Source organism: Phascolarctos cinereus, unplaced genomic scaffold (genome assembly GCF_003287225.1).
Source record: "Phascolarctos cinereus isolate Bilbo 61053 unplaced genomic scaffold, phaCin_HiC Scaffold_726;HRSCAF=1367, whole genome shotgun sequence".
NCBI lineage: Eukaryota > Metazoa > Chordata > Mammalia > Diprotodontia > Phascolarctidae > Phascolarctos > Phascolarctos cinereus.
Window position 1 is genome coordinate 122,783,809 of NW_027556098.1, and position 15,661 is coordinate 122,799,469.

A 15,661-nucleotide genomic window follows, 5' to 3' on the forward strand; every position below is an offset into this window, starting at 1 on the left:
CCAGACTGTCCAAGAGGACAGGCTCTCTTCTCTCTCTCTCTCTCTCTCTCTCTCTCTCTCTCTCTCTCTCTCTCTCTCTCACACACACACACACACAAACACACACACACAGACAAAGAGACAGAGACAGAGAAAGACACACACACACACACACACACACACACACACACAGAGAGAGAGAGAGAGAGAAGATTAAGAGACCCTGAATTAGATAGATTTTTATAGCTATTCCCAATAAAAGACATATAATGAGTTATACAACTATTCTCAAAATTTCACTTCTTTCAACAGCTTTGGGACCAATCAATAAATTAATATTTGTTGTTGTTGTTCAGTTGTGTCTCACTATTTGTGACTTGGAAAAAAATACTAAAGTGATTTGCCATTTCCTTCTCCCACTCATTTGACAGATGAGGAAACTAAGGCAAACAGGGTTAAGTAGCTTGCCTGAATCACACAGCTAGTATGTGTCTGAAACTGGATTTGAACTGAGGAAGAAGAGTCTTACTGACTCCAAACCTGATACTCTATCTGCTCTGCCACCTAGCTTCCCCCAAATCAATATTTACTAAATGTCTAGTATGTATGGGGTAAAGGAAAGATCAAAGGAATGTTGGTAGATTTTTAAAAAGTGATATAATCGAATCATAGGATTTCAGAGTTGGAAGGAGCCTCAGAGGTTATCCAGTTGAACCCTCCTATCCGCTTCAGAAATTCTCAAATTCTCCCTGTCACGTTCTTGGCAGTCTATTATATAGCTTCCATTGAAGTACCTCAAGGGATAAGGACTTCACTGCCCAATGAGGCAGCACATTCCATTGCCTACCAGAAATTTCTCCAAACTGGGCTGGACAGAGCTGGTTATTTGTCAGTGATAGATCATGAGCAGTTCTCAAGTGAAGAAAATTTAGAAACAAACAAACAAAAAACCCAAACCCAACCCTCTGATGTTCCTATATCCTCCCACTCTCCCTTTTCCTCACCTTTCTAGTTTGTGCTCTCTCACTTCCCCCTCTGTTCCCAGTTACATATCCTTGGTCCATAGGCATGCCTAGATGATGGGATAGATGCTTCAGTATACCTGGGGGAGATGGGTACTCAGTGTACTCTGTGTCTCATTCATATCCACGCAAAATATTGTAGATCTAGAAGGGACCTCAGGAGATATCTAGTTCAACCTCCTTATTTTATAGACGAGGACAACTGAGCCCCACCAGGCTAAGTGACTTGATGTAAATCACACAGATAGTAAAAACTCTCTGACTTGAGAGTATACCATGCTATCTCTCTATATACATACTTCTTTGCTTATAGATACTTAACCTTGTGTGCATTTGGGGGCATCACCAGTTGTCCTAACCTATACTTGCCACTGGACTCCAGTGACTCTGGAAGAGAGAGTGAGGTTGATTACTTTGCACAGCTTTGCCTCACTTAGATCCAGTTCACATATAAGTCAAGACATTACTCTCCTGATGTTATTGGTCCTCTTGGAGAATAAAGAATGAACGATAACAATAACTTTCTTTTAATCATCTTTAAGGACCCTGTAAGGCATCAGTGGCTTTCTTTGTTATTTCCTGTTCTCTACCTTAACAGCCATGCAGTCTGTGGTACTAGTGAGCTCATGGCCTGAAGAACAAATTTCTGATAAATTAGGACAGACTAATTTTGTCTTCATAGCCCATAGGTTCACAGACAGCAAAGTAGCATGGTGGATAGAGTGCTGAGCTTGGAGCCAGGAAGACCTGAATTCAAATCCAGCCTTATACACTGGCAAGCCATGTAACCTTGGGCAAGTCACTTAATTGCTGTTGCCTCAGTTTCAACTACGAAAGGGGAATAATAGTAGCATCTACATTTCAAGGTTATTATGAGGATTAAATGAGATAATACTTGTAAAGCACTTATCATAGTGCCTGGCATATAGTGGGCACTTAATAAATGTTTATTTCCTTCCTTCCTTCCTTCTTTCTTTCCTTCCTTCCTTCTTTACCTGTAGAAGCTTTCTTCAACACATGCACATACACATATACACATATACATATATATGTATATATAAACATGTCTATGTATATATACCATATTATACTATATATGCTAATAATTTGTCATTACTAATTACTGCATTGTATAATTACTAATATAATACAGTAATTAGTAATAACATAAATTACATGTAGATATACATATACATACATATATATATATACACACTGAGAATTTTTTAAAAATGTGAAAGCTAACAGACTATTTATGAGAAATGCTTAACCACTGGTCTGATTAAGCTAAACTGGAGAGTTTAGGATGTCATAGGATCAAAGAACAAGAAGGACCTGAGAGTCCAAACCCCTCATTTTACAGATGTGAAGTGATTTGATCCCAGGTCCTCTTGATTCCAAGTTCAGCACTCTTTCCACAGCTCCATGCTGGTTAGCTCCATTGAATTTGAATCCAAATTCAGACATTAGCTTTGCAAGTTATTCAACTTCTATCTCAGTTTCCTTTTCCTCATCTGTAAAATGGAAAAAATAGTGGCACCTACCTCCCAGGGCTGTTGTGACGATCGAATGAGATTACATTTGTAGAGTGATTTGCAAACTTTAAAGGATTGTAAAAATTCTAGTTATGATTATTAGTTTAGTGGCATCTTCCCATTTCCTTCCAGGCCTTCACTTGCCATTAATTAGCAACCTGTGCTTACAGCCTACCTTATAACGAACCTGAGTTCAAATAAGCTGAGGTTCCCACCCCCTCAGCAAGGGAAACTGAACTGGAAATGGATTTGAGGGCCAGGTTTCTCATAGGTAAGATAATGCAATAGCTAAGTTACCAAAACCAGTTCTGTTCCAGGATGTTTAGTATTACTATAGCCTCACATTAAGAATGGGGATCTATAAAGTTGGAGCTATCCTGCTGTTTTTCCCCCACTTAACATAATGAATTACCCTCAGGAAGATAAGAAAAGGAAGGACAAAAGGGAAAATACTATGTTGATCTGTATTATATTTTAAAAAGAGCAACTTTCACAGCTTGTGTTTATGTTATTTAAATTCATTGTTCAGATCCATTCATTCACTTGTTCTTTTACTCATTCGTTCAACAGATGGAATAGGATGGCTCATCCTCCTCATAGAAGCCTCTTTCTCTCACTCATTTTGTTCTAAAAATATATACAATAATTAATCCATTAATCAATAAACATGTGTCCAATACCTACTGTGTGCCAGTCACTGTGCTATCTACTATGATAGGAATGAAACAAAGTATAAGGGTCCCTACCTCAAAGTATTTACAATCTATATGTGGACATAAGGGCTATTAAACTTATAAAAATAAGAAATAAGGTGATATATCAAAAGTGATAAATAGTATGGATAGTAGGTTCTTTAGGAGTATGGAAAAGGATCAGTCACCTTGGAGTGGGGCAACATGAGCCTTGAAGGGTGGTAATCTTTTGATAGATTGAAAGGAAGGATGATTGATTACATTCCAGGCAGAGGAACAACATTTATTCATTCAAGAAACATTTATCAAGTTCATACTGAATGCAGAGTATTATGCTAGGCACTGAGGGGGGTTAAATAGCAAAATTTAAATAAGACACAGTCTCTACCCTCATAGAGTATAAACTCTAGTAAAGGGAGAAGAGGTAGGTAGGTAGTACAGTGGATAGAGCAATGGGCTTGGAATCAAGAAGATCTGAGTTTAAATCTGGCCTTGGACACCTACTAGCTGTGTGAGCCTGGGCAAGTCACTTAACCCTTATTTGCCTCAGTTCCTCATCTGTAAAATGGGGGCACACTGGAGAAGGAAATGGCAAACCACTTCAGTATCTTCGCCAAGAAAACCTTATGGACAAAAGTCCATAGAATCATATAGCATCTGAGACGATTAAGTGAAGTGGGGGCTGCAGTGGGAAAAATCTCTGTCAACCAGAGAATCGAGAAAAGCTTCTTAGAGAAGGTGGCTTTTTGTTTGTTTTTTTGTTTCCTGAGGCAATGGGGTCAAGTGACTTGCTCAGGGTCACAGAACTAATAAGAGGCCAGATTTGAACTCATGAAAATGACTCTTCCTAATTCCAAGCCCAATGGTCTATCTATTGGGCCACCTAGCTTCCTCTACCACTATGCTATGCTACTCCTTAAGTTTGTTGAGTTTGAAGTGGTGGTGGGGCATGTGAGTAGAAACATCCAGTAAGCAGCTAAGGATATGGTAATTGACAGAATATAGGTGATAACTAAAGTCGACAGCCAAATCTTTTCCCACTTCAGTTTCTTAGCTTAGGCCACAGTAGCATAGCAGCAAATTCTTGAAATACAGGATTATGGTAGTGGCTTGAAGTTTCTGAGAGTTGAGAGGATTACATGGTCGGCAAAAGGAACCACAAAAAGACCAGTAAAATCTCTATGGAAAAAAAATCTATAAAAGGTAGACAGAGAAGAAAGAAGATAAAGTAGACAAACATCATACATTTCTTTTCTCATCTAGCAGAAAATTGTGTCTGCCTTATCAGAGAACAAATAAGTCAGTGAATGAAGAAGACCTAGAAGATGTTTTTCCATCTGTCTGTATATGTTATTCCTCTTGTTGTGATTGTTATGATGAGAAGGGGACATTGAAAATATTTGTGGTTGGATGTCTTATTACTGTCCAAAATGAAAGACATGACTGTAAGGAGTAGGGTTTATTTATCTGGCTTTCACAGTGATGGGTAACTAATTTATACCAAATGTCAATACATTCAAAAGGTGCCAATCCAGGAAAAAAACTGGGACGCCCAATGGCTGATCCAAGCGACCAGCTGCCACTCAGTAATATAAGACCCACAGACCTGGTCGTCTGCAGCCTCTTGAGCCCCAGGGAGATGTTTGTCCTATACACAAAATTCTCTACACCTGTTTTCAAATTGAGGCATTCACATGGGAAAATGGACTCTCCAACTTCTGTGTGTGTGTGTGTTTTACTTAAATATCTATTAGCATTTCCTTTTGCTAACTCAACTTTACTTATATCATCTCCTTGTACCTCCCCTTGTGCTGTTAGAACAAAATTGTTGGAGATCTCTTGTTGCCTCTCACTGCTTTTAGGCCCAATGCCTTCTTTCTCACAAGCCCCTCTTTCTCATTCTCCATATGTGTGGGAAAGTATCCCACTTCCTGTTCTCCAAAGCTTTCAACCTCTTTCACTCCCTCTCCTTCTTCCTTCCCCTCCCCCCTTTCTTTGTAAAGTGCTTAGCACAGTACCTAACACATGGTAGGAGCTTAATAAGTGTTTGTTCCATTACCCTTCCTCTTCCTCTCTCTCTCTCTCTCTCTCTCTCTCTCTCTCTCTCTCTCTCTCTCTCTCTCTCTCTCTCTCTTTTTCTCTCCCGCCCTCCATCCCTTTCTCTCTCTCTCTCATCTCTGTTTCTTCTGTCTTCTCTCCTGTTCTTCTCTACCCCACTCCTTCTCTTTTTTTTTTTTCTACTCTCTCTCCATTTTGGCTCTGTAGAAAGCCATTCAGATTATCTTCCAAAATCCCATCTCTACTGGGAAGCCTTCCCAGACTAGGCAGGTCATCTGAGGACATTTTGTTGTTATTCAGCCATCCCTTCTCCTATCATTCAGAGCAAATCTACAAATGAATATATATGCATACATATACACACATATGTACATATATGCACACACACATATACATATATATTTAAAAAGTATAAGAGGAATATGGGAAAAGAAAACGGCAAAAATACACAAGAAAAATTTAAAAAGTAAATCATCCAAATGTGTTAAAAAAATACTTTTAGATCCTATGCATTGTAAGCATGGCCTTTTCTGTTCACATTGGGTACACTCATGTTTTCCAATTCTTTGTATTTGGTCTCTTCACCCAACCCTTCCTGCCACTCCCTGAGGAGGATAAGTCACTGATGGCCTCCCCCTACTCAGGCCTCACAGAGCACTTTATTTAGTCACTCTCTAATTTACTTGTCATGTCTGTAACACCCCTCCCAGCCCATATGACCCTGAGGGTGAGTACAACCGAAAAGTGCCCATAGCCATTAAAAAAAATGAGGGAACTGAATATGAGAAGAGGAAGGGAGAAGAGGGATTTTGCTTGAAGAGGCTGTTATCCACCATACCCAGCCAACTAGGTAGGCTGTGATATCCAGGCAGTTTATGCCTGGTAGGAAAATAAATGCTTCCCCCTCCTCCGTCTACGTGCATGTACACTTGCTCTGTATAAAAGGGGCAGAGACTCGACTGAAGAAGAGAGAAGAGAGACAGAGACAGATAGACAGGCAGAGAGAGACAGAGACAGAGAGAAAGACAGAGACAGAGAGAATAATAATGTGTTTATGCCTATGCTTTGCCCCTAATAGATGGCAAACTCCATGAACATAAAGGCAGTGCCATTAACTAAATGTTGTTTTCCCCAGTGTCTAACATAGGACTCTAAAAAGAGTAGATGCTTAACAAATATTTTGTGAATGGAATTCTTATCTTTCCAGTATAAGATATCACAAGCTTTTGCTTTAGCACACATTAAATATTTCCTCATCTTAGCACCTCTCCCCAAAATCACCTCCATCACCATACTACCTCTTATACACAGGTACAAATACCCATTCCTGTGACCTTAAGAATAACATAAAAGGAAGATAAGTCCACTGTTATGCATTCTCATGTTTCTTTAGCATTTTACTATAGCAGCCCCTGTGGGCTGATTCTCCCAAATCCCACTTTTACAGAGAGCAATATCTGCTGCTCCCCTCAGGATTCTAAGAATAATCTTGAGGAGTTGGGGTTCATTTTACTATTTCTCACAAGCCCCCATCCAGTATGCTCCTCAAAAGTCATCAGCCAGTTGACATCAATTTTACAAAGGGCTATTTACCTGGAGGGCATAGCAAGAATAGTAGCTAACAATATAAATCTCCCCTTTCCCATCACTGTCAAACAGGGGGCACATTCTGTCCTTCTGTCCTTGCACAGAGCCACTCAAAGTCCCTGGAGAGAATGGGCTCCACCTCTTAAAGTACAGAGGTAGTGAGGCACAAATGTGGGAGTTCCAATGGTTAGGAAGTCTTTTTCCACAATTTGAGCCTAAATGTGCCTCTCTAAAACCAAACCCCTCTTTTCACAGAGCCTCCTAAAGGTTACTACTATGTAAATTTCTTGTCAATGGTTACATAATTAGTAAGGGTCAGAAATGGGATTTGAACCCATGTCTCTTTGATTTCAAGTCCAATATATGCTCCACTGAAGGCCATGAAGGTGGCTGAAGCAGGTGCTGTGGAGAGCTTAGAGCTAGGTCTAACATCGAAGACACCAAGGTCATCCACTGCATCCCATACCATCGCCAGTCTTCTTGACTTTTATCTTGCCACTACACTTCAATGATGCAAGAAGAGAGAGTGAGGCTGATGACTTTGTGTAGCTCCGCATAACTTCAATCCAATTTATGCATGAGTCAGGACATCATCCATGATGTCACTGGTCTTCCTCAAAAACGAAGGACAAAAAACAACAAATATGATTGTCCTTATTTTAAAGATGGGGTCACAGAGCCAGTAAGTGACAGAGTAGCTTTCATGGATTCCAGGCCAGGTTCTTTGAGCTAAGAGGAAGCCAGATGGTAAAGCAGATAGCATCCTGAATCTGGAATCAGGGGGACATACCTTTAAAGTCTACCATAGACACTTACTAGCTGAGTAACCCTGGGCAGGTCAGTTAACCTCTCTCAACCTTGCTTTCCTCATGTGTAAGATGGAAGGAGTTGCACTTGCTGATTCTTAAGGTCTATTCCAACTTGAAATCTATGATCCTGTTAATTTTTTGTTGTTCAGTTGTGGCTGATTCTTCATGACCCAATTTGGGGTTTTCTTGGCAAAGATACTGCAGTGGTTTGCATTTCCTTCATCTTATTTTACAGATGAAGAACTGAGGCAAACAGGGTTAAGTGAGTTGCCCAGAGTCACACTAAGTATCTGAGGATGAATTAGAAGTCAGGTCTTCCTGACACCAGGCCTGGTGCTCTATCCACTGCTCCCCCTAGCTGTCTCAATTTATGTAGATGTAAGGTTGTGGTGTTTGTGCATTTTTGGTGGCACCAGGCCTATTTCTCCTACTGAGAAAATTTGTTTTCCATTGTTACTGCTACAGTGCCCAAAATTCCTTAATTTTCATCTTTTTTCTGTTACAACATTTCATTCTGTTAGAATGAAAATGTTTCTGGTGAGGACTAACTGATCAGGACATTATCATCTATTAACAACAAAGATCAAACTAGTTTATCAAATTAGACAGGCAGGTACCTAGTAATTCTGAGGGAACAGAGCACAGGAAAGGTGAATTTAGTCAGGAGAGAAAGACCAGAAAAGGTCTTGAGCATGGGGAATTACTGAGGAGGAGAGGTCCTATGACACCATTAGGACTGGAGTCCTATTAAATATCCATTTTGAAGGTTCTGGGTTCCTGGGGGAAGTGGAAGTCATAGATCGCAGATTTACAGGTGCAAGAGACCTTAGAGAATGTCTAGCCCAATTCCTTATTTTACAGGTGAATGAACGGAGGCTCACAAATTAACTGACTTGTTCAAGGTCAGAGTGGCAGTGAGTAGTAGAGCTGAGATTTGAACCAAGGTCTTCTGAATCCCAATCCAATTGCGCCCTGTTGCTTAACCACAGTAGATATTTTCAAATGTGAGAAAAATTTAGATAAAAAGCCTGCTTCACCATTTGACTTCATATTGGTCCCTTACCTGGGAATAGTAGTAGTAATAATACTAATTTTTACATAGCGCTTACTATGCTCCATATACTGTGTCTGGAGTGCCATCTTTGATCATAAGCTTTGAGGGTCCAGTGACCAGGCCACAAAAGAATACTTTGTCAGAGTCCAGCATGTATCATTGCTGTTCAGCAGCCCTGTCTCTTAAGGAGCCCCTTTTGTGCTTTGGTCCCAGTGATGCTATTTGACAGCAGAAGCAATCATACATATTTAATTGTGCTTCCATCATAACTTTCTGCCAGAACTCTCAATATGCTTTGTAAATGCAAATGAATGTTCTCTGCCCCTCTGGAGAGTCATAAACATCTTCAAATCATTTTTATTAAGCCCCTACAAGAGCCTAGTGCTGTACTTGGTGTCTCTACCAGAAAAGTACCTGCCCCTAACCATATGAAATATAGGATTCTCCATTGAGCTTTTCTCATCTTCAGAGGGGACAGGATGGTAGGAAATGAGGAGAAATAATGACAGAAGGGATCTAAGTCAGATTTAAGGGAAGAGTTGTTGGTAAAAGAAGGCCATGTAAACCCTGGCAGAGTCAACCAAGGGAAGCTATAGTCACTTTTTACACCTTATGAGTGCAAGGTCTCATAATGTATCTTGGCTGGTTTTGACTGAGGATGATAGGATCATAGCTTTAGACTTTGGAGGGACCTTAGCCATCATCTGCTTCAATCTCTTCATTTCCCACCAGAGAGTCCATGTAACTTCTTCACATTTACACAGATCATAAGTAGGAATGCAGGAACAAAATGGGCATTCATTAAGCTCCTACTATGTGCCATGTAGGAGGTACTTAATTAATACATGTTGATTGTTTGGTACTCAGATTACCTCTCTCACAGATTTCATCACCATGGTACCACACTCCTGGAACCACTTTCCTCCTAACCCCTTTGTAAACAGAGCCAAGGCTGTACTGTCTTGGGGACGGGCTATTCCATCTCCTGGAATCATAGCATCTGCTGCTGGATTCTCTTTTTTGCTGTCATTACCCTCTCCCTCAACTATTTTTTTTAGCTAGTGAAAATATTTCTAGTTACTGCTATAGTAGAGGTCCTATGTGATCTCCATGGCCTTATCAAAAAAAAAATAAAGCAGCAAACAAAAAACCTTTGCTTCTCCATAGAACTCCATCAGAGTAACCATAGTGGAATGGGGCAGGGGTATAATGCTGGCAATCAAGTGATTTGGCTTTTCAGCCTGCTTCTACTTCAGTCTGGCTGTGTGACCTCATACAAATCACTTAGCCTCTCTGCGCTTAGGTTTTTTGCTCTGCTGGATATAAATACTCCCACCTGTTTCAGGTTCACCCCATCGAGACATTTTTTTGGTAATTACTGAGATGAGTTTCCACCGGGTGGCATGAGCTTCTTGTAAGAAGTTTATTATGTAAATGCAATTTGTCATTATCATCATTATTAGTGCTATGAAGTGGAGATGAGGGGGAAAGAAAGGGTATCCCTAGCCATGTGCTTGGCTTCTCCAGCTGTCAGATGGGCTCAGAGTAGAAAATGAGCTACAAAAGGAAGACTTTGCACTTTGCCCCTCTTCTTTGACTCCAAATCCATTTATTCAACTATTTATAAATGGCAAATTATTTTTACATTGTAATTATTTGTTTGTGTTACTGAATTATCCATGTGAATAGGGACCATGTTTTATCTAAGCATGACACACTTCATAAGTGATTGTTGCACTGAATTAAATTGTTTGCTGAAACACCGTGTGCTAGATATAAAGATAAATTAAGCATGGTGCCTGCCCTCATAGAGCTTATAGTCTATTAAAGGAATCTTATATTCCCTCTGCCCTGACTACTGCTACAAAGATACTCAGGATAATAGGACTGGAGACAAAGGTTGGAGAGAATAGAAGTCAAGAAGTCAAGTCATTCTTCTTCATCTCTGTCATTTATATAACATTTTCAGGTTTGCAATGCATTTTAGATCCATTATCTTGTTTGATGGTCACAGTAACCCTGTTAGGTATTTTTTCTCTATCTTAAAGATGATAAAACTCAGACTCTGAGAGCTGCATAACTTGTAGATGGTCACCCAATTACTAAGTGTTGGTAGCAGGATTTGAACTTGGTATTTTCCAATTCCCAGTCTAGCAGTTTCCTGCTGAACTACACATTATAGCTGGAGAAAGGTGACATGCTCACTATGAAGAGTTTAGTCTTGGAATATATATTTGCATTTTGGGAGAGTTTATAATAATAGCTAATGAATTGTCACATAAGAATTTTCACCTCTGTGGAAGGAGGCTAGTGTCAGAGACAAGTTAAAAAAGAGCATTTTATTTTACTTTTTTTAGGCAATTAGGGTTAAGTGACTTGCCCCGGGTCACAAAGCTAGTGTTTGGTCTGAGACCGGATTTGAACTCAGGTCCCCCTGACTTCAGGGCCGGTGCTCTATCCACTGCACCACCTAACTGCTACAAAAAGGCATTTAATTGATGCTTTTTTTTCTTTAAACCCTAATTTCCCAATTACCTTTCCCCAAGTGGAACCCACTTTATAACCAAGGAAAAAAGTTAGGCAAAGCCTGAATTAAACAGCTCAACAATCCTGGCTGATAGTATGTGCAACATTGTGTACCCACAGTGCACCATCACTCTACTGAGGCGAAGTATTGTTTCTCATTAGTCCTCTGAAATCAAGACTGGTCATTGAAGTCAATCCAAATTCTAGCGTCTTTTAGTGCTGTTTTCATTTACATTATTGTAGTTGTGGTGTGTATTGTTCTTCTGTCTTTGCTTTATTCCTTTGGTACCAGCTTACACAGGTCTTTCTGTGTTTCTCTGAATTCCTTCTATTACATCACAGATATCAAAGCAAATTCAAACTGGAAATGGGCCCCATTATGTGATAAGAGTTGTTAATTAATTTTCTTTCCTGTTTTTATTTTCAGAAACTTTAATGGACACCCGGACAGCTACTGCTGAGTTGGGCTGGACTGCAAATCCTGCATCAGGGGTAAGCATTTTGGGATCATGCCACAATCACAGATGGCTGCTTTCTTCTTTTCCTCACGGTTGTCAAAGGGCATGATGCAGAACTTACCAAACAGCATGGGGTTTCCAGTGCCAGAAATACCAGTGTATCCAACATAGATAGTGTGGCCCATTAGAATATAAGGTCCTTGAAAGTAGGCATTGTTTCTTTTCTGTATTTGTATTCTCAGAACCTGGTACAATGCCTACAGGTGCTTGATGAATTATTGATTGCCCTAACTAATGATGCTTCACAATAAAATAAAGTACTTATTATGACCAAAGTTCACAACCACATCATGAAGTCCCACTGTGTTGTCAACAGGTCAATTGCCTGAAATACCAATTGGAAATAACTGATCCTTAGCAAATTGTCTCAGCTAATGTCACATTATCCGTCGAACCAATGAACATTTTGAGGTGGTGAATGCTTGTATCAATGTAAAAGGGAAGTGTCTACTGACTTTCCACAGTGAGTAAAGTGTAATGTGGACAGTCAGAAAAATAGCTGGCTAATAGTGATGCTGCCAGTAATAACAATAATTTGCCTTAGTTCTTCATCTGTAAAGTGGAGAGATACTGGAGAAGGAAATGACAAACCACTCCAGTATCTTTGCCAAAAAAAATCCCATGGACAAAAGTCCATGGGGTTATGTAGAGTCAACCTGACTGAATGACTAAATTACAGCAACCACTTTAAGGCTCTCATCTACTTTGTTTAATCATTCCTCAGAATGATATCATGAGGAAGGTAACATTTTAAAAAGACTTCTCACACCTCTGTGCTTTTGTAGAGAGAGGCCCCAGTGTTAGGAAGGTACTTCCTCCTCAACTGTAACTCTGCGAAGCTGAAGCTGTCTTCAAGGCACTTTTCCAGTAGTGCCTTGTACAGGAGGGATTTCCTATCCCTTACCCAGTGGCTAGTACTCTCTCTCCCTCCTTGACTTATTTCAGATTTACTTTCTATATACTTTTACATACTTAGTTGTACATACATTCAGTATTCCTCTGGTCAAAGGCAAGAATTTTTATAGTGGTGATGATGATGGTGATGATGATGATGATGAATAATCTCATTTTTGTTTTAGTATTCCCTGAACCTAGCATACTGTCTTACACCTAGTAAAGACTTAGTTGTAACTAGTTCCCATATAGAATTAATCAGTGCTTTACCCAGGGTGAAAGGTGGAACCAGAGCCTCAGTCTAGGACCTGAGATGAGTCATATGAAATAGAAAGGACAGTCAGTCAGTCAGTCAACCAACATAAACTAAGTAATAGTTATGTGCAGAGCACTGAGTTGCCAAGCACTGTGTATGGTTACAGGGCAAAAAGGCATTTTCTCTTCAGAGAATTTTCCACCTAATGAAGAGAGTCATTGAAAATGAATATAAATAGAAACATATGTAACAGAAACACATAAATATATAAAGTCAAATCTCAAGTGTCCCCAGGATAAATGCTTCATCCATCATCATTCGGCTTTATCTAGAGTAAATGGGGGTTGTATTTATTTCCAAAGATGTGTTTCTCTTTGCCACTCATTGTATCATCCAGTGGGACATTGAGGTTACCCAAACTGTCGTTCCCTGGCATTCTCATTCCTGGAGTCAAATCTCTCCTTATATTTCCTACTTTTATAAATAAAAAAAATTGCAAAACAAACCTAGGTATGTTGATTATGCCATAGATTCCACTGTACAAATACCTATAGATACTGAACTTGTGATTTCCTTGATATAGGAAACTCTCAGGTGAAGAAAGTCCCTTTATGAATGCAACCTACTCTCTACCTTCTCTCCAGCTTACAGTTTTAGGGAGCTGTCCAGAGCACTGGTGAGTGACTTGACCAGGGCCAAATACCCAGCACATTTCAGAGGCAGGTCTTCTTGGCTTCTAGGCTAGTTCCCTATTCATTATGCAATACTGCCTTTCTGTGTAAGCACCAAGCATGTGTTTAAAAATGTTCATGCTAGGGAGAATGGAGTAGAGAGTGAAAGAGAGAACCTTTTGGTTGGGATGCTGTGTGTTCAAGTTTCGAGTGGGTACTCTTTCGAAATTCTTCCATACTTACTAAGACTTCATGCCAAAGCAAACAAAAGCACTCTGAGCTATTGTTTATGCAGGGTTTTTTTGTTATTTAGCTCCTATATTTAATAATTTTATCAGATTTTATTAATTTACTTATTTTTAGTTTTCAACATTCTCTTCCACAAGATTTTGAGTTCCAAATTTTCTCCCCATCTCATCCCTTCTCCCACCCTAAGATGGTGAGCATTCTGAATACCTCTTGCCCTAATCTGCCCTCCATTATATCTTCCCCCCTCCCTTATCCCCTTCCTCTTCAATTTCTATACCCCATTGCCTGTATATCTTATTTCACAGTTGCATATGAAAACACTTTTTAACATTTCTTTTTAAAACTTTGGGTTCCAAATTGTGTCCTTTCCTCCCTCCTCACCCACCCTCATTGAGAATGCAAGCAACTCGATACTGGTTATACATGTGTAGTCATGCAAAACACTTCCATAGTGGTCATGTTGTGAAAAACTAACTACATTTCCCTTAATCCTATCCCATCCCCCGTTTATTATATTTTCTCTTTTGACCCTGTCCTTCCTTAGAAGTGTTTGCTTCTGATTACCCCCTCCCCCAATCTTCTCTCCCTGCTCTTTTATCCCCTTCCTCCCTTTTTTCCTGTAGGGTAAGAGAGATTTCCATACCCAACTGAGTGTGTATGCTATTCCCTCCTTAAGCCAAATCCGATGAGAATAAGATTCACTCATTCCCTCTCTCTTCCCCTACTTCCCCTCCACTGTAAAAGCTTTTTCTTGTCTGTTTTATGTGAGATAATATACCCCATTTTACCTCTCCCTTTTTCCTTCTCCCAGTATAATCCTCTCTCACCTCTTAATTTTATTCTCCAGATATCACCCCTTCATCTTCAACTCACCCTGTACCCTCTATTTATCTATCTATCTATATACATAGACATATAATTTTCCCCTACCACTACCCTAATACTGACAAAGGTCTCATGAGTTATAAATATATTTTTCCATGCAGGAATGTAAACAGTTCAATTAATAAATCTCTTATGATTTCTCTTTCCTGTTTATCTCTTCATGTTTCTCTTGAGTCTTGTATTTGAAAGCCAAATTTTCTATTCAGCTCTGGTCTTTTCAGCAAAAATACTTGAAAGTCCTCTATTTCACTGAATATCAATTTTTTCCCCTGAAGGATTATACTCAGTTTTGCGGGGTAGGTGATTCTTGGTTGTAATCTTATCTCCTTTGACCTTCAGAATATTATATTCCAAGCCTTCCAGTCCTTTAATGTAGAAGCTGCTAAATCTTGTGTTATCTTGATTGTGTTTGCACAGTACTTGAATTATTTCTTTCTGGCAGCTTGTAATGTTTTCTCCTTGACCTGGGAACTCTGGAATTTGGCTACAATATTCCTAGGAGTTTGCCTTTGGGGATCTCTTTCAGGAGGAGTTCTGCGGATTCTTTCCATTTCTATTTTGCCCTCTGGTTCTAATATATCAGGGCAGTTTTCCTTGATAATTTCTTGAAAGATGATGTCTAGGCTCTTTTTTTGATCATGGCTTTCAGAGACTCCAATAATTTTTAAATTCTCTCTCCTGGATCTATTTTCCAGGTCAGTTGTTTTTCCAATGAGATATTTCACATTGTTTTCTAATTTTTCATTCTTTTGGATTTGTTTTACAGTGTCTTGATTTCTCATAAAGTCACTGTCTTCCAATTGCTCTATTCTTATTTTTAAGGAAGTATTTTCTTCAGTAATCTTTTGGACTTCCTTTTCCATTTGGCCATTTTTTTTTTAGGCATTTTTCTCCTCATTGGCTTTTTGGACCTCTTTTGCCATTTG

At 39.4% G+C, this 15,661-nt stretch overlaps 1 protein-coding gene across 1 annotated transcript in view; it reads left to right on the forward strand.

The window, feature by feature from the left end:
- EPHB1 (EPH receptor B1) overlaps positions 1 to 15,661 on the forward strand; it is a 709,181-nt gene that overhangs the window by 217,844 nt on the left and 475,676 nt on the right. Inside the window, 1 exon segment of the mRNA XM_020986094.2 lies at positions 11,690 to 11,754. Within this exon segment, the coding sequence (XP_020841753.1) occupies positions 11,690 to 11,754 (65 nt within the window).